The sequence below is a fragment of the Vulpes vulpes genome, chromosome 14 (genome assembly GCF_048418805.1).
Source record: "Vulpes vulpes isolate BD-2025 chromosome 14, VulVul3, whole genome shotgun sequence".
Lineage (NCBI taxonomy): Eukaryota > Metazoa > Chordata > Mammalia > Carnivora > Canidae > Vulpes > Vulpes vulpes.
In genome coordinates, this window is record NC_132793.1 from 25436454 (window position 1) to 25462958 (window position 26505).

At 43.7% G+C, this 26505-nt stretch overlaps 1 protein-coding gene across 1 annotated transcript in view; it reads right to left on the bottom strand.

The window, feature by feature from the left end:
* Window positions 1-2887: 2887 nt before the first annotated feature.
* EFCAB8 (EF-hand calcium binding domain 8) overlaps window positions 2888-26505 on the bottom strand; it is a 62378-nt gene continuing 38760 nt past the window's right edge. Inside the window, exons 20-26 of the mRNA XM_072735154.1 lie at window positions 20160-20381; window positions 19488-19625; window positions 12614-12782; window positions 6224-6356; window positions 4831-5035; window positions 4647-4745; window positions 2888-3533 (exon numbers count right to left, since the gene is read on the bottom strand). Of these exons, the coding sequence (XP_072591255.1) occupies window positions 3126-3533; window positions 4647-4745; window positions 4831-5035; window positions 6224-6356; window positions 12614-12782; window positions 19488-19625; window positions 20160-20381 (1374 nt within the window). The 3' untranslated portion in view covers window positions 2888-3125. The remainder of the gene's footprint in view (window positions 3534-4646; window positions 4746-4830; window positions 5036-6223; window positions 6357-12613; window positions 12783-19487; window positions 19626-20159; window positions 20382-26505) is intronic.

The window sequence follows — 26505 nt, forward strand, 5'->3', positions numbered from 1 at the left end:
GCGCTCCATCCCCAGCAGGCGTGTCCTCACCGCCTTGTCCCTAAGGGTGGTGCCAACAGCTTTCCAAGGGGAAATAATCGTGCAATTTTGACACACATCCCCATCACTGAAACCTTTTTAAAACTGTTTAATACAATTTTTTAATTTTGTCTGAGAATGGAGGAAATATGATAGTTTTTAAAAGCTCCTGAAGAGGGGCACGTGGGCGGCTCAGTGGTTGAGCATCTGTCTTTGGCCCAGGACATGGTCCCAGGGTCCCAGGATCCAGTACCACATTGGCCTTCCTGCAGGGAGCCTGCTTCTCCCTCTGCTGTGTCTGCCTCTCTCTGTCTCTCATGAATAAATAAATAAAATCTTTAAAATAATAATAAAAATAAAAGCTCTTGAAGTAAAAAGGGGAAAAATAGGTTTTGAAGGAAAAGCAACCCCAAGCAGCCCAGAGCTCCTCTCCGGCCCACCTCAGACCTCCCACCGCCATCTCCCGGCTGTCGGGGTCCGCTGCCCTCTGCACCAGGCGTGGGAACTGGGAGCAAGATAGACATGGCCCTGCCCAGGGCGGGGGGCACAGTAGTAAATAGACACACAAAGAAATACTGCAGGGAGAATAGAGCAGGGCAGGGGTAGAGAGGGCCGGGGTATCAGGCACTGAAGGGATATATGAGGGGCGCCTGAAGGCAAGGTCTTTTGATCCAACAGAAGCCCTTCTCGGGCAGAGAAGACAGCAAACACAAAGGTCCTGGCTGGCTCTGGGCTAAAGGCCCCCTTGTCCAGGAAGCCACTTCAGATTGCTTCTCCTGGTCCACACTGCATCTGCACACTGTCCCATGAGCTCCACCTGCCTCCCCCTGGATGCCCGATGCTTGTGCTCAGTAAGATACGCTGTGGGATAAACCAGCGAGGAGATGCACTCACACTACGAGGAGCAGCCTGTGTCCCCAGTAGGCGAAGGCTGCGTGTTCCTCATTCTCACGTTCCCAGTGGCCAGGGCGGTGCCTGGCACGCAGTGGGCGCTCAGCAAGTGTTGAACAAGCGTGAAATAGGGAAGAGATGACAGAAACAAGGTCAGTGATGGCTCTTCTCTGAGAACAAGGCTGTCACCACTTCCCCGCCCCCGTGCCCTTGTGCCTCATCTCCTGGGGGGGGGGGGGGACATCCACCCTCAGTCTGCCGGGGGGGGGGGGGGGGGGGGGGGGCATGACTCCTCAGCCTCTTTCTGTGCCCTCCTGCTCCCGTCATCCTGCAGAAGGCGAACCAGGGAGGGGCTGGACGCAGCGATCACTGGGGGGGCCATGGGGAACAGCAGCAAGGGTCACTTGCCCATCACGTGAGGAAGGCTGCATTCAAAGCTCGGACGCCGAGGTCATGGGCTGTGTGGGTGTGAGAGTATGAGGAGTGAATGAGTGTGAGGGACTCGAGGGCGTGAGTGCATGTGTATGTGAGGTCAGCACATGTGTGTGCAAAGACAGGAAACCATCTAGAGGAAAATACACCAAACTGATCTCTGGGAGATGGAATCCAGATGGTTTTTATTGGCTTTTATGCTTTTCAGTATTTTCTTGATTTTTCTGTACTCGGCCTGTGCTACTTTTAGAATCAGAAGAGAGCTAAATATAAGTTGTTGTTTTTTTTTTTTTTTTAAGGCCATTGATGCAGAAGGCAGATAGCAGGCAGAGAAGAGACTGGGGTGGCTGTGCTGGCGCCTGGGCCTGGGGATGCTGTGGGGCTCAGGCAAGCCCAAGTGACCAGGAGACAGGACCCCAGGCCACCAACCCAGCTTACCCACTCACCAACTCTGTGTGACACTGACCTCCAGTTCCCCAGCTGGGTTCTAAGCTCCTTCTGACCTTGATGCTCCAGGATAATCAGTCCCATACCCCATCTAGGGCTCTGGCCAGGAGGGGCCAGTGTGAGCAGTAGGAGAGACAAAGGGTGGCTCACATCACCGTGGCGGTGCCTTCTGGGCCTGGGATTCTGCGCCAGGGGTGCCTGCCAGTCAGAGGGGCCGCCCGCAGGCTCCCCCGGCAGAGACAGATCCCCATGGTTAGCTGCTGCTGGAGTAGGAGGTAGGACTCAGACTTTCTTGGGTACCTACCATGCGCCTAAACCAAAATGTGTGGGCAGAGGCAGGAAAATGTTGCTGTAACGGGGCCAGGTCCTCGAGGGGAAGGGAGGCCTCACACAGAGTCAGAAGGAAGCTTCCCGAGGTTGACCTGTCCTGACCCCCAGTGTCCAGCCAGATGGCCCCGAATGCAGAATCTCAGGTCCTAAAGGGGACCTGAATCTCCCTCCAGGCAAGGGCTCCACAGAGGCCTTTAAGAAAATCCCCTGAGCCCTGGTAATTGCAACATCCCATCCCCACCCCTCTCTCTCCACCTCTGGGCCACTGCTTTTACCACTGCCCTCGTCATCCTGAGTTCTACACCCAAGACACTGCCCAGAGCAGCACAAAGTGGAAGGATCAAGAGGCTTTGGCTCTGGAGAACCCAGGTCCAGAGTGCCAGTGGCAGGGCCAAGCCAAAGTGCCCTCCACCATGGTTCTGAGCCTCCCTTGCATGAGGGGCAGAACAGTCTGTAAATTCTGGATTTCCTCTATTAAGTGCCTGATGGCAGAGGAGGACAGGCACACAGCAGGGCAGGAGACACACAGCCGCTACCAGCTCAGATGGCTGCTGGGCCTCACTCCAGCCATGAGGCTGAACCAAGTTTCAGAAGCAAACAGCTCATCCCAGCAGCACCACGCACCAGCCACATCCACATCACCAAGGAACCTTCGAGGCCCTGGGCCTGTGCTTCACTGCCAGACAGCTGCACCAGGTGTCCTGGGGGAGGGGACTCTCCCCTGCATCCAGCCGGGGCCCCATTGAGGGGAACATGGCTCAATCTCAGACACAGCCTGGTATCTAAGGGGGCAAGCGACACAAAACCCAACCTCCTGGCCTATGGGACTCAGATATCAGCAAATATTTATTTTCTTCTCTGGGGCTCTGGTGAAGAAGGAGGTCCATAGGAGAAAGGCTATGGGTCTATGCCTGTGGGTCTGGCAGCATTTGTAATAAGCCAGGGACAGACAGGACCCCCGTGGGCCTGGGCATGGTGCTGTAGGACTGGAGAGAGGCCAGGCCACCTCAGAACCTGACGCGGTGGCTCTTCTTCATGGAGGATGAAACGGCGGCCTTCAGAGGTCTTGAGAGCAGTTTGATAGATGAGGCAACAGGCATGGGGGGTGCCGACCTCTGCGTGACATACCTGGATGGCTGGGACAGGAGGGAGGGGGAGGGCTGGAGGTACGGGGAGGTGGACAAGGTGGACTCCAGGAACCTGGAGCCTGAGGCTTTCGGGGTGAGGGTGTCGCTGGGGGAGACAGAAGCAGTAGATGAGTTGGTCTCTTCGGGATTCAGGTCCTTTTGGCTATTGTGGGTCACCAGGTAGATGTGCTGGCCGTGATGCCCTAGGATATTGTGCACCAGGAAGTCAGGTGTGTGGGTGGGTGACAGCTGGTTGAAGTGCAGGCTTTGGTAGATCTGAGGTGAAATCTGCGGGGAATAGAGCAGGGGAGTTCAGGGGTTCACCCAGGACCAAGAGCAGGCTCACAGAAGGAGGAGCCCTGGGGTCTTCCTGTATAAAAGAAGTCTCCAGGGATCCCTGGGTGGCGCAGCGGTTTGGCGCCTGCCTTTGGCCCAGGGCGCGATCCTGGAGACCCGGGATCGAATCCCACGTCGGGCTCCCGGTGCATGGAGCCTGCTTATCCCTCTGCCTGTGTCTCTGCCTCTGTCTCTCTCTCTGTGACTATCATAAATAAATAAAAAAAAAACTAAAAAAAAAAAAAAAAAAAGAAGTCTCCAGAGTACCATGGTTTTCACCGATAACCACAGCCCACTGGAGCTGCAAGCCAGGCCTGGCATCTAGCCCCTCTCCAACAACACTTTGTGGTCAGCATGGGACTGCCCCTATCTCAGAGTGAGGTCTCAAGCTGGACCCGAGGGGGGGCCCCCATATCTCCCAGGAACTCACCAGGCTGCATTTTGAGGCCCATTTCTAAGAGGCGGGAGTGCTCCCATCCTTGGACAGAGGGGTGCTCTCACTTCAAGTGCTCTCCGCAGAGGGAGAAAGCTCTCATAAATGGCCCCTATGGCAGATGCCTCTGCAAGAGGCCAGAGTCTGCCCAAGCGAGAGGCAGGATTGGGCTCAAAGCTGTTCTGCACAATCCCCGGCTCCCTTTTTCTTTCCCCAAGCAGAGCCCCCTTCCATTCCCTCCATCTCTTACATGGCACCATGATACCCTGTGTCCACTCTGGAGCAGCCCACAGTATGAAGACAAACAGCCCAAGGAATAGCCGCAGACTCTGGGAAATTCTTTGAAGTCTATCAGAAGCACCAGGCCCACAGAGAACCTCCTCCCATGGCCCAATGAGGTGTGTCCTCAAAGACAAAACCTGTGTCCATGGCCTTAACCACGGCCATGCAAACAAACCAGCCAGACCAGCTTCATCCCAGAACTGCCTGGGGCCCCAGAATTCGGTCAAAGGACTGATGCTCCCTTGACCCCCGCCAGGGGGCCCTGAGGGCACAAGGGTGGCTGTTGATGGGGATGGGCTCCCCAGCCTCCAGCCCCAGCATCTCAGGGAGCAAGCACCACCCTGCCTCACCTGGTGCTTCATCCAGCCATACTGCACATTGGTGGACAGGACTCCGGGACTCCGAGACCGGTCCCTGGGCTTGTATGCTCCTCCCACAATTTTGCTCACCTGCAGGAGTCACAGCAAGCGTGAAGCCTTGGGCAGACAGCTGCGGGCCCCTCTATGCCCCTGGGCCCCCCCCCCACAGCCTCACCTGCTTGCCCTTGGACTCCCACTCGAGCCAGCTGTGCTCAACATCTTCTGAGTAGTGCTCTCCAGCCCATGGGGACGTCTGGGTTATCCTTTGCAGCTTACCCCAAGCCTCAGCCTCCGCGTCTGCCTTCCCATTCAGGAGAGCCATGAGTGCCACCTGCTCCCGCCGCTGGTACACCAGGGCCTCAGCAAGAGCCCGCTCCTCCCTGATGTGAGGGGCTTTCCTTCATAAGATGCCCTTGCACCACAAAATGGGGTGGCCTTCCCATGGAGCCCAAGAGGGTTTCTCCCTTCTGGGCCCAACCCTCTCTCAACTTTATCCCTCCCCTGAGGCCATGACCCACCATTAAACAAGTGTCCAGTGAATGTTAGCAAAGTCCAGATCAAACTGACCCCCAACAAGTCCTATGACCTTTCCTACCTCCCTCTGCTCTTCCCCATGGAGGCCTGACACCCCATCTTGATCTTACCTGGGCCTCCCCTTGTGGAATATTTTTTTCCCTTGTGGAATATTTAAACATCCTCTCCCTCCCAGGGAACCCCTGTCCCTGCCTCATTTGTGAACCCCACACAGGACTGTAAAGATGTATGCCTTGACAAGAGTGGAGCCACAAGGACCGTAGGTGCCCAGAAAACTCCTACTTGCATATCAAAACCCAACTCCAAAATCTCTTCTCCTATGAAGTTTTTTTTCACTTGATCCACCCAAAGAGGTGACTGTCCTTTAAGCCTTTCCTGCTTTTAATGGTCCCATCAGTTGTCACATAAAATGGCAGCCACGAGTTCACACATCCATCTCCGCAAGAGGGCCGTAAGTTCTGTGTCTGCATGCTTTGAATCTCTATAACCTAGCACAGAGTCTGGCAGTCAGCAGGACCTCAATAAAATTTTTTTTGGAATGACCTCAAATTATCTGAGACTTGGTCAGGAATAAGAGTGGAATGTGGGCAGAGAGGAACTTGTAGAGGAAAGAGGTAGTGAGCAGCCTGACTTCCCCATGAATCAGGAAAATGGACAAGCATCTGTTCGGGACCAGGACCCTGGGCACTCTCCTACCAGGGACCTCTAGCCACATAGAATGGCCTCCACAGGGAAGCCAGCCCTGGCTAATCTGAACCTGGCTCTGGGGCAGGGGATCATCTAAGGGTTTGCATTTGTATATTTTCTGCTGGTTTGTACCACTCAAACTTCCAGCTGAACTGGGCTCCACTAGGCCACCACTGCCACCTGTACAGTCAAGTTTCCTGCAGGTCCCAAGCCTCTGGCCTTCTGAAGGCCCTCCCCGAAGATGCCCAGCACTACCCAACCCAGATGAGGCTTCCCAGGACCTAGAGAGGCTTGCAACATCCCCCCTCCTTGAGCCAGCAAAGACCAGGTAGGCTGTGATAACTCACTGCAGCTCTGGACGGAAGGCCTTCTGGGCAGCATCTATAGAGTCAGCCTCCTCCTCTGAGCTTTTTCTCAGTGCAAGATCACCAACCATCTGAATATCCTGCAACCTTTTCCAAACACTCACGCCAAACGTCCCTGTGATTTAACCAGATCCAGCTCAGTAACAAGAACCAGTCTACCTCCCCTCCTCTGAACCTTCTGCCCTGTACCCTCCACCCTCAAGAGTCAGCTAACAACCCTTTACCCTTGGCCTGCACCTCATGATGCTTACCACATGCCAGGCATTATGCTGACTACTCTACAAATACCTGAAAGAACCAGACACTAGCTCTAGAAAAATGCTTGGAGCTCAGGCCAATGAATCCTGCCCCACATGTAGGCTGAGATGGAAAGAGAGCTGTGGTGATGACTAAGAGATCCTCAGGTGGGCTTATATAGCTCATGTATAAAGTAGCAATGACACAAAATGATCAGGTGTCCATCAGCTGTGAGGTTGGGGTGGCACTGGGGAGGAACGGGGCTGGAAGAGAAAGCAGGTAGGGTGAGTAGAGAAACATGAGTCCTGCTTTGGGGCAGGGCAGAGCAAGGAGTAGGCCATTCTCCTGATGCAGAATTTTTTTTAAAATTAAAAGATATATATATAGTAAAAAAAAAAAATCCCATTTTAAAAAGTAATTGGAGAGCTGTAGAAGCGAAAAAGGAGAAGATGAACTGAAATTACAGAAAGAAAAGATTCCTTCTTAGAAGAACTAAAATTGAGAGCTGCTTCCTTCTCTGGGAGCATTCTCTGACTCTGGGCACAGGCTGGGTGAGCATCAGGCTCTGCTTAGGCAGAGAGAAGCTACTGGAAGAAAAAGAAACCATAAGAGCTTCTGACAGCCATTCTGGCTGGCAGGATGGATCAAGCTAGTGGAGTTCCACATGCATAGCTGTGTTTTCCACAGGACATTTGCTAAGCCCTGGGAGAGCTGAGGGCCTGGAAGTTGAGCTAGACAGATAGAACGAGATTGTTGGGAGACAAAGAGGAAGAAGCCTTTAAAAAAAAAAAAAAAAGATTATTTATTTATTTATTTATTTATTTATTTATTTATTTATTTATTCATGAGAGACACAGAGAGAGAGAGAGACAGCCAGAGACACAGGCAGAGGGAGAAGCAGGCTCCATGCAGGGAGCCCAACGTGGGACTCAATCCCAGGACTCCAGGGTCACGCCCTGGGCGGAAGGCAGGTGCTAAACGGCTGAGCCACCTAGGGATCCCCCAAGGAAGAAGCCTTTCACAGACTTTGCCCTTGAGACAGATTTCACAATGGAAGACAGGAGCAAGCTGAGTCTCTCTACCTAATGCTTCAGTCTAGACTGAAGCAACCCAGTTCAGCTCTTGACTGCAATGAGATGAACAGCCCTATACACAGGAATGAGCACATAAACTGGAAGAAAATCAGACCAATTTTAGTCTCTGTAGTTCTTTTATACAAACTCTAGACAAGTCTTGGGTTTAGTTTTGGATTTGGTTTTAGTTTTGGTTTTGGTTTTGGTTGCGGGGGTTGTTTTTGTTTTGGGGGGGTTTGGAGGGGTGGATCTTTTATTTTAAAATTTTTAAAGATTTTATTTATTTGACAGAGAGAGAGAGAACACAAGCAGATGGAGCAGCAGGTAAAGGGAGAGGGAGAAGCAGACTCCTCACTGAGCAAGGAGCCCAACACAGGGCTCCAACCCAGGACCCTGGAATCATGACCTGAGCTGAAGGCAGACACTTAATTAACAGAGCCACCAGGCACCCCAGAGTGGATCTTTTTATGCATATGATATGTAAAAAGACAGGAAAATATAACCAATAATAAAAGGAAGAAATAAGCATTAGAATCAGACTATAGATAATTCTGACATTGGAAATGGTAGATAAATCTTAAAATAACTATTGTAAATAGTTTAATAAAATAAAGGAAAATATGAACAAAATGAAGGAAAAGAAGGAGAATTTCAACAATGAATTGGGTTCTATAGGAAAGAACCAAATGGGTAGTTGAGAACTAAAAAAAAAAAAAATACAAAATTAAGAATTAACTAAATGGATTTAATAGCCAGCTGCATAGAGAAGAAAACAAGATTAATGAATTGGAAGGCAGGTCAGCAGAAAATATCCAAACTGGAATGAAGAAATTGAAAAAAAAAATAACATGGAGAGAATAGAATAGAGAGATATAGGGGACAGAGTCAAATGATCTAACATACATGTAATTGGAACCTCACAATGGGAGGAGAGAGAGAATGAGCAAAAGCACTACTGAATAGATAATGTTTGACAACTTTTCAAAACTGATGAAAAATACCAACCCGCAGGTTAAAAAAGATCAGTGAACTCTAAGCAGGATGAACACAAATAAAGCCACACTAAGGCACATCATAGCCTAACTGCTGAAAACCAAAAGCAGTCAGAGAAAAAAGAAAAATTAAGTATCAACTTATGGGGTGTGTGGTGGCTCAGCTGGCTAAACCATAGACTCTTGATTTCAACTCAGGTCATGATCTCAGGAGATCAAGCACCGTGACGGGCTCTGCACTCAGAATGGAGTCTGCTTGAGATTCTCCTCTCTCCTCTCTCCCTCTGCCCCCCAACCCCACTCACACTCTCTCTTTAAAAAAAAAAAAAAGTATCATCTTACAATTGACTTTTCAAGAGAAAACACAGAAGTCAGAGATGATGTGAAAATCTTTTTTTTTTAAATACTGAAGGAAAATAAGCCTCAAGCTGATAATTCTATGCTCAATAAAATAATCTTAACATTATAGGGCAAAATAAAGATGTTTTCAGGTAAATAAAAGCTTAAAGAATTAATCACTATAAGGGATGCCTGGGTGGCTTAGTCAGTTAAGCAATTGACTTTTTTAAAAAAGATTTTATTTATTTATTTAAGAGAGAGAATGTGAGCAAGGGAAGGAGCAGAGGGGGAGGGGGAAGGACAAGCAGACTCTGCATGAGCACTGAGCCCCACATGGGGCTTGGTACCAGGACCCTGAGATAATAATCTGAGCCAAAACCAGGAGTTGATCACTCAATCAGCTGAGTCACCCAGGCACCTCAAGTGTCCAGCTCTTGATTTTGGCTCAAGTCATGATCTCAGGGTCATGGGATTGAGTCTCACATCGGGCTCCACACTCAGCAGGGAGTTTGCTCAAGATTCTCTCTCTACCTCTACCCTTATTCTCTCTCTCTTTCAAAATAAATATTTTTTTAAAGAATTAATCACTAGGGATCCCTGGGTGGCGCAGCGGTTTGGCGCCTGTCTTTGGCCCAGGGCGCGATCCTGGAAACCCGGGATCGAATCCCACGTCGGGCTCCCGGTGCATGGAGCCTGCTTCTCCCTCTGCCTGTGTCTCTGCCTCTCTCTCTCTCTCTCTCTCTCTCTCTCTCTCTCTCTCTCTCTGTGACTATCATAAATAAATAAAAAAAAAAAAAAAAGAATTAATCACTAGCAGACCCACTCTATAAGAAAAAATAAAGGAAGTTCTTCAGACTGAAGGAAAATGATTGCAGATAGAACCCTAGTATTTCAGGCAGCCTGGGTGGCTCGGTGGTTTAGTGCTGCCTTTGGTCCAGGGTGTGATCCTGGGGACCTGAGATCAAGTCCGACATCAGGCTCCCTGCATGGAGCCTGCTATTCCCTCTACCTGTGTCTCTGCACCTCTCTCTCTCTCTGTGTCTCTCATGAATAAATGAATAAAATCTTAAAAAAAAGAACCCTAGTATTTCAGGAAGGAATGAAGAGCATCAGAAAAATGGTAAATATGGGTAAATACAAAAAAGAAACAGGCTGCTTACAGTAACATTAACAAAAATGACTTGTGGGAATACATAACACATGTAGAAGTAAAATATATCCTAGCAATAGCATAAACAGTGGGAAGAAGAAAGTAAGATTCTTGCACAAGCATCAGATAAGGAGTGCATAGTACAATCTCTAGGATAACCACTAAAGAATAATATCAAAACATACAGTTAAAAAGCAAATAGAGGAATTAAACAAGATAATTGTTGTAAATATTTGACTAATCCAAAAGAAGGCAGAAAAGGAGGAATAAAGGAACAAAGAACAGAAAACAAATATCAAGATGACAGACTTCAACTGTATAAGTAATTTCATTAATATTTGAATGGACTAAATATCCAATTAAAAGGCAAAGATTGTCAAGATGGAAAAAATAAGACTCAATACAATGTCGTTCAAAAGAGGCACATTTAAATATAAGGATGGAGATAGGTTGAAAAGTCATGTTGGCAAAGGGTACAAACTTTCAATTATAAGATGAATTAAGTTCTGGGGAATCTAATGTACAGCATGGTGACTACAGTTAACAATACTATATTTCATACTTGAAATTTGCTGAGAGAGTAGATATTAAGCATTCTCACCACCAAAAAACAAACAAACCAGTGACTTACGTAAGGTGATAGACATATTAATTATCTTGATTGTGGTAATCATTTCACAATGTACACATATACCAAATCATCATGTCATATACTTAAAATGTCAGTGTACATGGTCTTTTTTTCTGTTTCTATTACTTTTTTTTTTAATTTTTTTTTAATTTTTTTTTTATTTATTTATGATAGTCACAGAGAGAGAGAGAGGGAGAGAAGCAGAGACATAGGCAGAGGGAGAAGCAGGCTCCATGCACCAGGAGCCCAACGTGGGATTCGATCCCAGGTCTCCAGGATCGTGCCCTGGGCCAAAGGCAGGCGCCAAACCGCTGCGCCACCCAGGGTTCCCTCTATTACTATGTCTTCATAGTCACTACTCTTTTCTTCTGTAGTATCTAATCTATTAATCCTATCTAGTGTATTTTTATCTCAGATATTATTGTTTTTAATTTCTAATTTATTTGGGTCTTTTTACATATATTCAGTTCTCTCTTTAACATGCTACATTTTCTTCTACCTTTTGTAACATATTATGAAATATAATCATAATATTTATATACATTATAGATTATATCTATTTCTACTATATTATATATAATTTATAATATTACAAATGTACTTATACACAGTATATAATATTGTATATAATTATATGTGTATGGTATATATAGAGTATATACTAATATATTATGTTGTAAATTATACCTCAGGGATTACTATTCTTTGCTGCCTAGTATCTGTTGTCTGGAAACTGTTACATATATTTTGTTAGTGCTTTTAGTTGTCTTAAGTGGGAACATAGGGGCACCTGGGTGGCTTAGTGGTTGAGCATCTGCCTTTGGCTCAAGTCGTGATCCCCGGGGCCCTGGATCAAGTCCCACATCGGACTCCCCACAGGGAGCCTGCTTCTCCCTCTTCCTATGTCTCTGCCTCTCTGTGTCTCTCATGAATAAATAAAATCTTTTTAAAAAATGGGAATGTAAATCCAGTCCTCGTTACTCTGTCATGTTTGGAACCAAAAGAAATGATAGGCAATAGAAACAGACCCAGAAGTGAACCAGATGTTAGAAATATCAAAATTTTAAAATAACTTTGATCAAAATGTTCAAGAACATAAAGTATAAAATGAGGAATTTCATCATAGAATAGGAATAAATTAAAAACGAGGAATTTCATCATAGAACAGGACTAATTTAAAAATAGTCAATAAGTTTTTGAAGAGCTGAAAATGCAAGGAAACCTAAGTGAAAATTCAGAAAGGAATAAGCCTTTGAGACAAGAGACCAAGGCTGCTTTCAACCCTGACAGAATAATGAGAGGAGTATGAACCCTCCATGAAGAGGAGAAACCAGATGAGTCCTTCATGAACTTTTAACCGCCTTATATGACATGACAGATTATAATACAGGATGTTCCAGCCACAGGGCAAGTCTGCAGCTACCCACCAATCCTTCCGTCAGGTCTCCACAGGGTACATGGTAGCAGTACAATGAAGGCTGCTGGCCGGCGGATTGCCAAGATAGGCCATGCAAGTACTAAGTGTAAGAACACATAAGATGCTTTTTATATGATGGCTATATGGGTATATGATTACTTTCTGAAAACTCACCAAGCTGAACCCTTTCGGTTTGTGTGCTTTTCTTTATGTATGTTATAACTCAACAAGCAAGTTTATTTTTGAAAAGAAAAAATGAGTGTGCCTCCCCAGATATAGGATTTGCAAAAATATACACAGGCAAATGATTTTGGGTGCGTGAGTGGGTGGAGAGACAGTTGATGGATAAATGGACAGACTACTGAATGGACAATTGGAAAGACTCACATCCTGTGATTCTATTTGAGCAAAGAAAGTAGCTGTGGCCTGAAACCCTACCCCACAGGATATAATGTTTATGCCAGCTTATGTTCTAACAGGGACAGGGCCATGATGGGCCATGTGGCATGGCTGAGCTTCAGCAGGACCCATACCAATGGTGTCACCGGAGAGTTTCCAAGCCTTGACGTCACAGTCGTGGCCAGCACTGATAATCAGCTGGAAGCTATCCACATACAGGATGTCTGCCACACTATCCAAATGGCCCTTCCAGGCATTCAGAAGCTTGGGGGGAACCAGGGAAATGGTCTGGCCAGCCACAACCTACAGGGGACAGCACAGGAGAACTACTTACACCAAGACACAGGTTCATCAGAGGGCACCCAGGACTGGAGGCAGCAGAGTCTTCTGGAAGGTTCTAGTTCTAGACATGTTCCCACATTAACTTAAGTAAGTCCTGGCACTTCTCTGGCACTCACTGGCTCCTTTGGTATAATCATTTTTTAAAAAGCATTTGTTTATTGCTATGTTGTTTACCAACTGCATCTATACAGATTATTCCATTTGAACATCATAACAACCTTACGGGATGTGTATGAGTCTCACCATTTCACAGACGAGAAAAGTGAGCCCAAAGCCACATAGCTAGAAAGTGGTGAGGCTAGGACAAGAACCAGGTCTTCTTCTAAAGTTATTCAGCTGGGCACTGGGAATAGAACAGGGTGAGCAAGGGAGTGATAGATCACATTACACTATGAAAGGATGAACTCAACTGGAAAATGAATAAAAATAACCAGGACTATTTTAAATAAAACAGTATTGAAGGGAGTTGTATTTTACCATACTCAAGTATGTTAAGAAACAATATAACAACTTTAAACAGAGCAATGGGAGATAATAGAAAAAAAGCTTGGAAACCAACAGACATTTATATAAAAAACATTGGTATGTAAGAGTGGCAGGAAAACCTGTGGTAATAGAGAGATGACTCATAAACAGTGCTGGAATATCTGATAAACTATCAAGAGAAACTTAAATCATTGTTGTGTTTCTTAAAAATAAAGAAACACTAGGGCGCCTGGCTGGCTCATTTGGCAGAACATGTGACTCTTGATTTCAGGGTCTGGAGTTCGAGCCCCATGTTGGGCATGGAGCCTCCTTTTATTAATTTTATTTATTTATTTATTTATTTATTTATTTATTTATTTATTTATTTATTTATTTATATATTGGAGTTCAATTTGCCAACATATACCATAACACCCAGTGGTCATCCCATCAAGTGCCCCCCTCAGTGCCCGTCACCCAGTCACCCACACCCCCTGCCCACCTCCCTTTCCACCACCCCTTGTTCATTTCCCAGAGTTAGGAGCCTCTCATGTTCTGTCTCCCTCTCTGATATTTCCCACTCATTTTCTCTCCTTTCCCCTTTATTCCCTTTCACTATTTTTTATATTCCCCAAATGAATGAGACCATATAATTTTTGTCCTTCTCTGATTGACTTATTTCATTCAGCATAATACCCTCCAGTATAAAAAAAAAATTTTACTTAAAAAAAACAACTAAAGAAACACTAAAAGGGTCAAAGAATTCTTTTTAACGAAATGTAAAACATCTAAAAGAAAATGTGAATGAACATTTAGCTTACCCCTTAATAAGAAAGTGAGAGAAATGGGAAATACCACAATGGGAAGAAAAATTGACACAAAATAAAGTTGCAATTTCAAAATAGTCATAAATAAAATTAAAAGGCAAATGACCTGTTGGGGGGCAATATCGGCAATACATATGATAATTTAAGTTAATATTTTAAATATGTTTTAAAGTGATCATACATTACTTACAAAAGATAGTTATGACAAAAGAAAAATAGGCAGAGGACATGAAGAGATCATTCACAAAACTATACATGGCCAATAAAATAAGATGTCAACATCACTAATAATCAAAGATATCTTCATTAAAATCAAAGGAAATAATTTGCATCTAAAAATCAGCCAAAAGTTTTTTTTCACTTCAAATCTTTATTTATTTAATGCCTTCTATAAGCAAGGCATTCTATCAACCCCAGGAACCCCCACTCAGATGAATACTGCTAATAATAAATATTTTATCCTGGCAAGGATAAAGCAAAATATTAGAAGTGCAAAACTCTATAAGCTTCCTGGAGTGCAGTTTTGCAGTACACATTAAAGGCCTTGGAAAGATTTATGTTGTTTTACATACTATTTCCATGAGACAAGTTACCAGACATGCAGATAAAGAACTATAAACAACAACAACAAAAAGATTTGTAGGGGGAAAAAGTGCTCTATCATTTTTACAGCTTTTAAACACAGCTTTATTGCAATATAAGTCACATACAATTTACCCACTTACAGTGCTCACTTCAGTGGTTTTTTAGTATATTCATAGAGTTTGCAACCACCACCATGATCAATTTTACACGATTTCATCACCCCACAGTTGGTGTAAATGGTATCAGACAATATGCGGTCTTTTGTGACTGGCTTCTTTCACTTAGCATGTTTTCAAGGTATATCATGTTGTAGCCTGTATCAGTACTTCATTACTTTATTCCATTCATCCATTGTGAACATGTGGTAGTTTTCACTTCTTGGCTATTCCAATGAATGCTGCTATAAGCATCTGTATATAAGATTTTGTGTGGACATATCTTCATTTCTCTTGGTTGTATGTTTAGAGGTGAAATTGCTGGGTCATGCGGTAACTCTATGTTTAACTTTAACTGTTAAACTGTTTTCCAAAGCAGCTGTAGCACCGTGTCCTTACCAGAAATTTACGAGAGTTCCAATTTACCCACATCTTAGCCAACATTTATTATCTACAAACACTCTAATGAGTTCACACTCATGGGATCTCATTATGGTTTTGATATGAATTTCCCTAATGGCTAGTGATGTTCAGCATCTTTTCATATACTTATTGGGATTTGCATATCTTCTTGAAGAAATGTCTATGTAGATCCTTTGCCCATTTTTTTAAAAAGATTTATTTATTTATTCATTCAGAGAGAGCGAGAAAGAGGCAGAGACACAGGCAGAGGGAGAAGCAGGCCCCATGCAGGAAGCCCGATGCGGGACTCGATCCTGGGTCTCCAGGATCACACCTCAGGCTGCAGGCGGCACTAAACCGCTGCGCCACCAGGGCTGCCCCTTTTGCCCATTTTTAATTGGGTAATTTGTCTTTTTATGGTCGATGTGTAAGAATTCTTTGAATAGGGATCCCTGGGTGGCGCAGCGGTTTGGCGCCTGCCTTTGGCCCAGGGCGCGATCCTGGAGACCCGGGATCGAATCCCACATCGGGCTCCCGGTGCATGGGGCCTGCTTCTCCCTCTGCCTGTGTCTCTGCCTCTCTCTCTCTGTGACTATCATAAATAAAAATTAAAAAAAAAAAAAATTCTTTGAATAGTCTGGATACTAGTCCCCTATCATACATATGATTTGCAAATGTTTTCTCCCATTCTATATGTCTTCTTTTCCCTTTCTTAATGGAATCTTTTGCAGGCTTAAGGTTTTTAAATTTGACAAAATTCAATTTATTTGTTCCTTTTGTTGCTTGTGGTTTTGGTGTCATACTTAAGAAATACTGCCTAACTCAGAGTCATGCAAATTTCTCCCTATGCTTTCTTCTAAGAGTTTTATAATTTTAACTCTTCCATTTAGGTCCATGACCACTGAAGTTAATTTTTGTGTATGCTCTAAGATATGTTTTTCTCTGTGTTATATGTTCATTCTTTTGATGTGGATATTCAGTTTTCCCAGCATCATTTGTTTAAAAAGACTATTCTTCCCTTCATTTGATTTGGCACCTTTGTCGAAAATCAATTGACCAGAAATGTGAGTTATTTTTCTACTCCTAATTGTATTTCATTGACCTAACAACAGTGTTTTGAAGTTTTCACAGTACAAGTTTTACATGACTTTTGTAAGTTCATTCCTAAATAATTTTTTTGATGTTATTGTAAGCTGGATGCCTTTTATTTCATTTTCTTGCCAAATTCACCTTCCAGTAAAACGTTAGTAATAGTGGCAAGGGCAGACATCCTTGTCTTGTTCCTGATCTTAGGAGGAAAGAGTTTAATCTTTCATCATTAAGTATGATAGTAGCTGTTTTTTGCAGGTGGAATTTGTCAAGTTGAGGAAGTTTCCTTCTACTCCTTGTTAATTGAATGTTTTTATCAGGAAAGGATGTTGGATTTTGTCAAGTGCTATTTCTGCATCTATCAAGATGATTGTGTCTTTTATTCTTTATTCATGTAATAAAATGTGTTACATTAATTGATTTGGGGTATTAAATCAACCTTGCATTCTTGGGAAGTCTCACTTGGTCAAGATGTGTAATCCTTTTCATATGTTGCTGGATTCAATTTGCTAGTATTTTATTGATGATATTTGCATCTATATTAATAAGAGATGTAGTTTTATTTTTTTGTGATGTCCTTGTCTTGTTAGAGAATCAAGAAAATATTGGCCTCTTGGAAAACTGTGGCAAGACTTCTTAAAGAATTGACATTGATTCCGCTTTAATTACTTGGTAGAATTCACCAATACAACCATCTGTACCTGGGCTTTTCTTTGTGGAAAGTTTTATTACTAATTCAATCTCTTTATTGACAATATTCAAATTTTCAATTTCTTTAGATTCTATTTCCCTTTGAGCACACTCTGGTAGTTCATATCTTTCTAAGAATTAATCCATTTTCTGACAACTTTTTTGCTAATAAAAAATTTTAAACTGTTCTAATGTCTGACAATAAGTTAAATAAACGATTGTACCTCTCTAAAGTGAAATATGACTTAACCATTAGAAAGTCTGATTTTAAGAATGTTTGATAATTCTAGAAGAATTATCTAGAATTAGAATTAGAATTAGAATTAGATTCTAGAATCTAGAATTAACTAGAAGAAATTCTAGTTACATACAATATAATCCAAATATGTTTAAAATATATTCTAACATGGTCAGGAGCACAAGTTCTTGAGTTTACTTGGGTTTACTCCCAGGTCCAGCACTGACAGTCATGTGAACTTACCCAGGTCTTCAGTTTTATCTTCCTTATCTGAAAAGTAACAACTCCCTCACAGAGCTATTATGGAGAGTCAGTGAGAGAATACATGAAAGTACTTATCACAATTCTTGAGACACAGTAAGCAATAAATAAATGACACTTCTTGCTGTTACTAAAATGATTGCATTAATATTACAGATGCCTCATATATTGAACCATGAGTGACTGGTTACCAACAGATTTGAATGCAGTGAAATTTCCTTCTTACTAAAACCAGACCAGTCATAATATCTTTGTGCAGAGATTCAAAAGGCACATAAAACTGTAAGATGGCTTTCAAAACTGCAAACACATACAACCCTTTGACCTAGAAATCTCACTTCCAGGAATTTATCCTTCAGACATATTTTTCACACATATGAAATAACATGCACAACTCACTTTCATTTAAGAACAAAAGATTGAAAACAACCTCAGTTTCCCTTCAAAGGGAATTATATAATTAATATATCCTATGGCTTATTACACAGCTATAGAGAATAGTGTAATCATATGCAAAGATTTCCAAGATACATTATGCAATAAGAAAAGCAAGATGAGTACCGGTGCATATGACCTGCTACCATTACATAAAAATAAGGAGGAAAGGACTTTCTGCACTTCTGTTTGCATAAATAAATACTGGAGAAATAACAAAAAATCAATAGAAGTGAAACAAGAACTGTTTTGGGGGGTCAGGCAGAAGCAAGAGTAAGTGTCCTCACTATAAGCCTTTTTGCATCTCCTGAGTTTTAAAATCTTCATCGATATATAATATACATACAGAAAAATGCCAGAGTAAATTTTTACAAACTGAACACAACTGCATGACCAGACCCAGATTATGCAACAGAGCATCGTCAGTCCACAAAGCCCCCCACCTGACTCCTTCCAACTACTCCATGCCCCACACAAAAATAATCATTTCTAATAGGGTACGTCTGTTTTATCTGTTTTTTGTATTTTATATAGATGGAACTATAAAACTTATGTCTTCTCTTGTGTCTTCTTTCACTTATATTGTTCAAATAATAACCCACTTTGTAATAAGTTGCAAATAATTCATTTCTAATGCTGGATATTGTTCCATACAGTATGTACAGTGCAATTTATTTTTTCAGTTTCCACTGATGGGCATGTGGGTTGTTGCAAATGGTAATTCTATCAAATGTTCTTATTCATTATCTTTCAGAGCAGAGGCTTCTCTTAGGTATAAACCTAAAAGTGGAATTGATGGATCATAGTGTAGACATATATTCAAGTCTAGCAGTTACTGCCCAACAGTTCCCCAAAAGGATTATGCCAATCTACATTCCTGCCAGCAGTGGAAATTCCAGTTGATCTTTGCCAACATTTGGTATTGCCTATGTTTTTAGTCTTAGTCATTCTGGTGGGTGTGTAGTGGTATCACACTGTGGTCTTAATTTGCATTTTCCTGATAACCAAGGAAAAGGTGCTCGACTTCACTCGTTATTAGGGAAATATTAAGTGATTTTTGGACTATGTAAATATATTACCTACTCAACAAAATACATACGTATTTTCATTATTTTTTAAAGGATTTTATTTTTTAAGTAATCTCTACACCTAATGTGAGGCTCAAACTCACCACCCTGAGATCAAGAGTCACATGCTGTACTGACTAAGCCAGCCAGGTATCCCAAATATTTTCTTTATTTTAAAAAGAATTCATGACCTCAGGACCCTCATTGGAAAAATTAAAGCCCACGGAAGGGGTGGCTAGGGATACATGGCTACATGTGTGTGTGTATTCATGTGGGTATATTTGGTGTGTGTATGCTTGTGTTTTACTGGTTAATGGTGACTTCTGGCTAAAAGCTTTTCTACATCAACCAGACTACCTTGAACAGGAAACATGAAAGACTCAGAACCTCAGGGAGAGAACCTTGGCCCCAGCTCAATAGTGTGGCTCCAATTCCCCTGGTAATCTTCCTACCTCCTTCTCCTTCAAGGGGATGTAGTGTGGCAGGTTGATCTGGACCTGCTCAGGAATTAAGAACTGGAACTTGTTTGTCCCTCTGGGTTGAAGTGGTGTCTTGTCGGTGAACGTGCAATAATCCTCGATGTCCCAAATCTAGGCATAAAATGGGGGTTAGTGGCCCAGCACCCCATGACCCCAACACCAACTCACACTGTGGGCCCCTCCCACTCTATTTCTCTTCACTCTGAGGTGTGAACATTCACACCTCTGAAAGACCCAGATGCTCAGGGTCAGAAGGGGCCCTGGGCATCTCCTAGGCCAGACCCCTTTGCGGGCATGAAGAGAGGATATGACAAGACACTCTAGCCTCACGTCTCACCACGACGCACGAAGTCAGCTCCTGAGACACCTAATTGCAGAGATGCACAGCTGGGGGTGAGGGGTTGCAGGAAGAGAACAATTTTGCAGGGGACCCACTGGGAGAGGCTTGTTGGAGGGCCCTTTGGAGCCATGTCCTCATTCATTTCCTGGGCTCACCAGAGCAAAAGAGGACTTCTACTGTCCACTGTTGTATGAATGAAACCAGTACCCAGGGGAGTAGGGACTAGGCTGGCGCCACATGCAGCAAAGATGTGGCCACAGTTTGGCTGGTGCCAGCCCCTCAATCTCAAACCAGTTCTTCCTCACCTTGATGTGTCCTTTACAATCTCCTGTGACAAGGATCAAGTCTTTCTCGTCCGTGGCCATGGCACCCACACCCACATCCCCCTGGTTTTTGAAGTCCACAGGGAACTTCCCCAACAGGCCTCCACTCCCGTGGATGGACCAGGCATAGATGTAGCCATCGATGCAGCTGCTCAGCAGGGCGGCTATGTGTGGCAGGCGAGGCCTGGTCTGCAGGAAGATTATCTGTGGGAAAGAGGCAGGCCCACTCAGCAGTGCTGTGAGCTGGGACTCGCCCTGGCCACTGTCATGTGGTGCCAAGGGCCCTGGGCAGGTCACCACCCCCTCCCAGTCCCGCACTTTCCTAGATGCCCGGTGAGAATGCTGACTATCTATCACTCTTCCTTCCTAGCTGAAACCAAGGAATGCTCTGGTGCACTATGAGCTTCATGAGCACAAGAATTTGTGTCTTTTTTTGTTCATTATTTTATCCTCAGTAACTGTAATGGTGCCTGACATGTAGTACATGATCAGTGAATGTTCATTGAAAAAAGACATACAAGGGGCACCTGGGTGGCTTAGTTGGTTAAGTGGCCTCATGATATTGGCTCAGGTCATGATCTCAGGATCTTGAGATTGAGCTCTGAGTCAGGCTCCATGATCAGCGGGGAATCCACTTGAGGCTCTCCCCTTCTGCCCCATTCCTGCTATGTCAGAAATTACAGTGTGGTTTGGGGTGCCTGGGTGGTGCAGCGGGCTAAGCAACCAATTCTTGGTTTCGGCTCAGGTTGTGATCTCACAGTGTAATAATCTCAATGTTGTAAAATCAAGACCCACTTTGGGCTCTGTGCTCAGCAAGGAGTCTGCTTCAGACTCTCTCTGTTCCTCTCTCCCTGCTTGCTCGTTCTCTCTTAAATAAATAAAGCTTTATAAAAATTACAGTGTGGTGGCTTATGTGTTCCAAAACACTTCACCTACAACAAAAACTCTTGATTATCCCTCTATCATCATACATGTCCAAAACAAAATTAACCTGCTTCCTGTTGGCTCAGGTGCCAGGGCCACAGAACCAGGAGTCTCTAAACCAAAGACAAAGGGCAGGCATTTCCCCACTTTATGCAAGTATACTTGCATGCAGTGCAAAATGTGGATAGCACAGACAGATGAGAAGAAATTAAAATCATCCACAGAATCCCAATACCCAGAAATAATCTCCATGAAGATTTTAATGCATTGTCTATAAAGACTTTTATCACTTTTAAATTATGAAATACACAGAAGGGGAAGTAGGTGAGAGGATAGGGTAACTAGGTGAAGGGCACTAAGGAGGGCACAAGATGAGATGAGCACTGGGTGTTATATGTTGGCAAATTGAATTTAAATAAAAATTTTTAAAAATTATGAAATACACATGCAAGAATAGGCAAAAATACTCATGGAAGAAGAGAGATCCCAGAAACAGATTATAGAAGACTCTAATACTATATAAGAATGATAGACTCTCAAGTCAGTGGAGACAAGAGAAACTATGCAATAAATGGCATTTGAAAAACTGGCTATTAGAAAAAAATTTTTGGATTCATACATCACACCATACACAAAACTACTCAGATGGGACAGAAAGATGACTCAATAGAGACACAATTATAAATGTCCAGGAGAGGGGGTACCTGGGTAGCTCAGTGGATGAGCATCTGCCTTTTGGCTCAGGCATGATCTCAGGACCCTGTGATCAAGTCCCATATCGGGTTCCCCGCAGGGAGCCTGCTTCTCCCTCTGCCTATGTCTGCTTCTCTGTGTCTCTCATGAGTAAATAAATAAAATATTTTTAAAAGTATCCAGGAGAGGGACGCCTGGGTGGCTCAGCGGTTAAGCACCTGCCTTCCGGCTCAGGGCGTGATGCTGGCTGGAGTCCTGGGGATCGAGTCCCACATCGGGCTCCCCGCGTGGAGCCTGCTTCTCCCTCTGCCTATGTCTCTGTTTCTCTGTGTGTGTGTGTCTCTCATGAATAAATAAATAAAATCTTTTTTTTTAAAAAGTATCCAGGAGAAAATATAACAAACTTTTCTGTGATCTTGAGATAAACAATGCCTTTTTCTAGTGTCACAAAGGAAAATAATAAAGAGAGCTAGATAAAAACTAAAACCTCAGTGTGACATCACAAAGGCAGATGAGGTAAAAGTATCTGCAAATATACAACAGGCAAAAAAAAAAAAAAAAAAAAAAATATATATATATATATATATATATATATATATATACACACACACACACGCAGACACACACAACAAGCAAAGGATTCATTTCCAAAGCATTTAAGGAGCTCTAAGAAATTAATGTGAAAAACAACGGACAAAGGATATGAGTGAATGTTTAATTTATTGAAAAAATACAAACGTCTAGGGGCACCTGGGTGGCTCAGTTGGTTAAATGTCCGACTCTTGATTTCAGCTCAGGTCATGATCTCAGGGTCATGGGATCAAGCCCCATGGTGGGCTCTCTGCTCGGCATGGAGTCTGCTTAAAACTCTTGGGACGCCTGGGTGGCTCAGCGGTTGGGCATCTGCCTTCAGCCCAGGGCGTGATCCTGGAGACCCAGGATCAAGTCCCACATCGGGATCCCTGCGTGGAGCCTGTTTCTCCCTCTGTCTGTCTCTGCCTCTGTGTGTGTGTGTGTGTGTGTGTGTGTGTGTGTGTGTCATGAATAAATAAATAAAATCTTTTTTAAAAAACACACTCTCTCTCTCTGCCTCCCCTTCTGCCCCTGCCCCCCACACTCATGCACATGCCCACACTCTCTGGAAGGAAGGAAGGAAGGAAGGAAGGAAGGAAGGAAGGAAGGAAAGAAAGAAAGAAGAAAGAAAGAAAGAAAGAAAGAAAGAAAGAAAGAAAGAAAGAAGAAAGAAAGAAAGAAAGAAAGAAAGAAAGAAAGAAAGAAAGAAAGATGTCTAACAAACATATAGAAAGCTCAGTATTACAAATAAAGAGATATTTTTTAGAAAAATTTCTACCTACCAGACTGGCAGAAATTAAGAAAAGGCTAGTATCCATTACTGACTTAGTGTAAGGACAAAGGTAGATGCACACACTATTGGAGGGAAGGCAGTTCATCACGGCCTTCTTAGAGACCAAATTGGCTTCATCCATCAAAATATTAATTGTGCTCATTTGGTGATCCATCAATCCCACTTCTGGAAAATCTAGCATAACTGCATAGACAAATCTATGAGGATCTCAGTTGCACCATTGTTTATAATAGCAAAAAACTAGGAACAAGTTAAATGTCTATCATTCGGGCATTCATTAAATAAGTCATGGCAAATCCAAAGAAAAGTACTGAAGCCAGGGGTAGGCTGCCAGTGAAGTTCATAAAGCTTAAGGCAAAACTCAAGCTCAAGTTCAAAGCCCTTCCAAGGGAGGGATTAGCAACATGTGATGACTGTTATAATTGTCAGCTATAAGTTTTAGAATTGTCATTTCTTTTCTCATTCTAAATAAATTTTCACCTTTGTATCGAGTTTTTTATTCATAATTTTGTGTTATTTTTCATAAGGTATGCCTACCAAGTTATGTAAGTTTTAGGTTCAAAAAAGCAAAGATTGGCCCTCTGTATAAAGCCATTAATAAGAATGGAGTAGATAGATTTATAAGTACAGAGAGGAAACATTGTCCGCTCTACACTGCTAGGTTTAAAAAAAAAAAAAAGCAAATAGCTGGACTATAGTCTCAAATGTTCTCAATCTTGTTTAAAAATCAAAACCACAGGCAGCCCGGGTGACTCAGAGGTTTAGCGCTGCCTTTGGCCCTGGGGTGTGATCCTGGAGACCAGGGATCGAGTCCCGCGTCGGGCTGCCAGCATGGAGCCTGCTTCTCCCTCTGCCTGTGTCTGTGCCTCTCTATCTCTCTGTGTCTCTCATGAATAAGTAAATAAAATCTTAAAAACACACACACACACACACACACACACACACCTGTGTGTATATATAGCAAATAAGCATATAAAAATAACTCTCAAACAGGCACACTTAATTTTTTATTGTAATCATTATTTATCATTTTTATTTTTATTTTTTTAAAGATTTATTTATTTATGATAGACATAGAGAGAGAGAGAGAGAGGCAGAGACACAGGAGGAGGGAGAAGCAGGCCCACGCCGGGAACCTGATGTGGGACTCGATCCCGGGACTCCAGGATCGCGCCCTAGGCCAAAGGCAGGCGCTAAACCGCTGAGCCACCCAGGGATCCCCTATTTATCATTTTTAAAGATAATTTTGTCATAAGCTGACTCCAGATCATTAAGTATTCTCATAAAATGTGATTCCTCATACCAACACAGGATTCACCAAAATGATGTGCCACCAAGATCTCCCATTTCTGAATTGGGGAAAGTTGAGGCTTCCTTCCCAATCCTTCCTGCACCACCCCTGGGACAGCTTGAATAGGCAGACTGAAGGTACATGATGGCCAGAGACTGCTGCAGGCTCAGAGAGGGCCATGGGTCTGCAGGAGGACATAGTCAGGGCTGTGGCCAGTGTCTGGAGTGGACACAGTAGGATGCCCTGCCCTGGGCAGGACTGAGCAGGATCCGTGGGTTTGGAAGGCAGGTAAGCAACACTATTCTTTTCGTGCTCTGCACGTGGCCCCTGAGACTTTGAAGAGAGTCTCCTGCCCAATTTGGAAAGAGCTTCTGGATTGAGGTTGGTGTTCCAGCCTCACTCATCCCAGGGGTCCCAGACAGCTCTCAATAGCAGGGCAACTAAAGGTCTGCCTGGGACCCCTGCAGAAGAAGCTCAAGCTACACCTGGGCTGGGCTTCATGCCTCTAGGAGGGGTTTGCTACTCCCCACCCATCTCGTCCCTCACTGCAAAGGAGAGGGTCAAGGACTGGGCCTTCATCTACAGACCATAAGAGACACAGCTGCACCTGGATCTATGTCCTTATCTCCCTCCAAGGGCCAGACAGAAATGGTTGCAGGAAGCCTGCCAGGTAAAACTCCCCATTTTACCCCATCCACCTGACTCTCATCCATTAGGGAAAAGCTTGGACCAAGGGGGACCCTCTCCAGGGCACCATCCTGAGACATTCCACTCTGTCTGCCACCCAGTTCCCCAGAGGGAAAGGACTTTGCTGTTTCAGGAACAGTGGAGGTACAAGACAGAGCACTTAGAAGCCAGGAAGCAAGGTCAACATCAGATGTGGACCAGCCTTGCACAGGACATGTGCACACACACAAACCACAGTGCCTGAAATTTCACCAATAGACATTCAGCCCTTTGCATGCAATCTCCAAAGATTCTTGTCAAGGTTCATGACACAAATCATATTACACACAGATTGGGGCACTAGGTGGCTCAGTGGTTGAGCATCTCCCTTTGGCTCAGGGTGTAATCCTGGGGTCCTGGGATCAAGTCCCACATCAGGCTTACCATGGGGAGCCTGCTTCTCCCTCTGCCTATGTCTCTGCCTCTCTCTCTTTCTCTCTCTCTGTGTCTCTCATGAATAAATAAATAAAATCTTTAGAAATATGTATATTACACACAGATCACCAGTCCAGATAAAAAGCCCAAGGAATTCCCAATGGTAGCAGGACAAAGAGTCAAGGACACAGACTTTGAAAACCAACAGATCTGGAATCAGGCCTTGGCTCAGTTATTTTCTGACAATGAGAATCTTGCACAAGTCACTTCACCTCATTGAGCCCCAGTCTCTATCTATAAAATGGGAATAGTAATAATACGTACCCACCAGGGCTGTTTGAGAAAGAAAAATAATTCATGTAAAAGTTTAAGCTCACATCTGGCAGATAGTAAGAGCCCAGTAAATATTAACTGCTGTTGCTATTATTATTAGGCTGGAATATAGCACAACATACCAAAAGCTTTCTAAGAGTGCATTTCTAATCCTGGAGTCTCTGAAATAGACAAGAGATCCAATGTTGCTATAAAGGCAGAGCCTGTAAATCTACCCCTCTAGCAGAAACAGTGGGCCAGCCTGGACAGGTCAGGTATAGCATATACCAAAATGCCATGCAGCTAGTAAAAGAGAGGCCAGGGCTCCACAGATACTACAGGAAGAGATGTCATGAGGTGTCGATGAAAAAGAGCAACCTGCAGAGTAGCGTATAAGTAAGAGGATACTATTTGGCTAAAAAATATTTATAGGAACACATATACTTTCATATATGTATGTACTTGTGTATGCACAGAAAGGCATCTATGAGGATACCACATGCCTTAAAACTAGTTACCCCTGGAGACTGAGGAAGAAGGCAAGTCATTCTTTTATTTTATACACTCTTGTAAGGCTTGAAGTTTTCAGTTTTAATGAAGGACATGTACCATATTCTAATTAGAGAGAGAGAGAGAGAAGT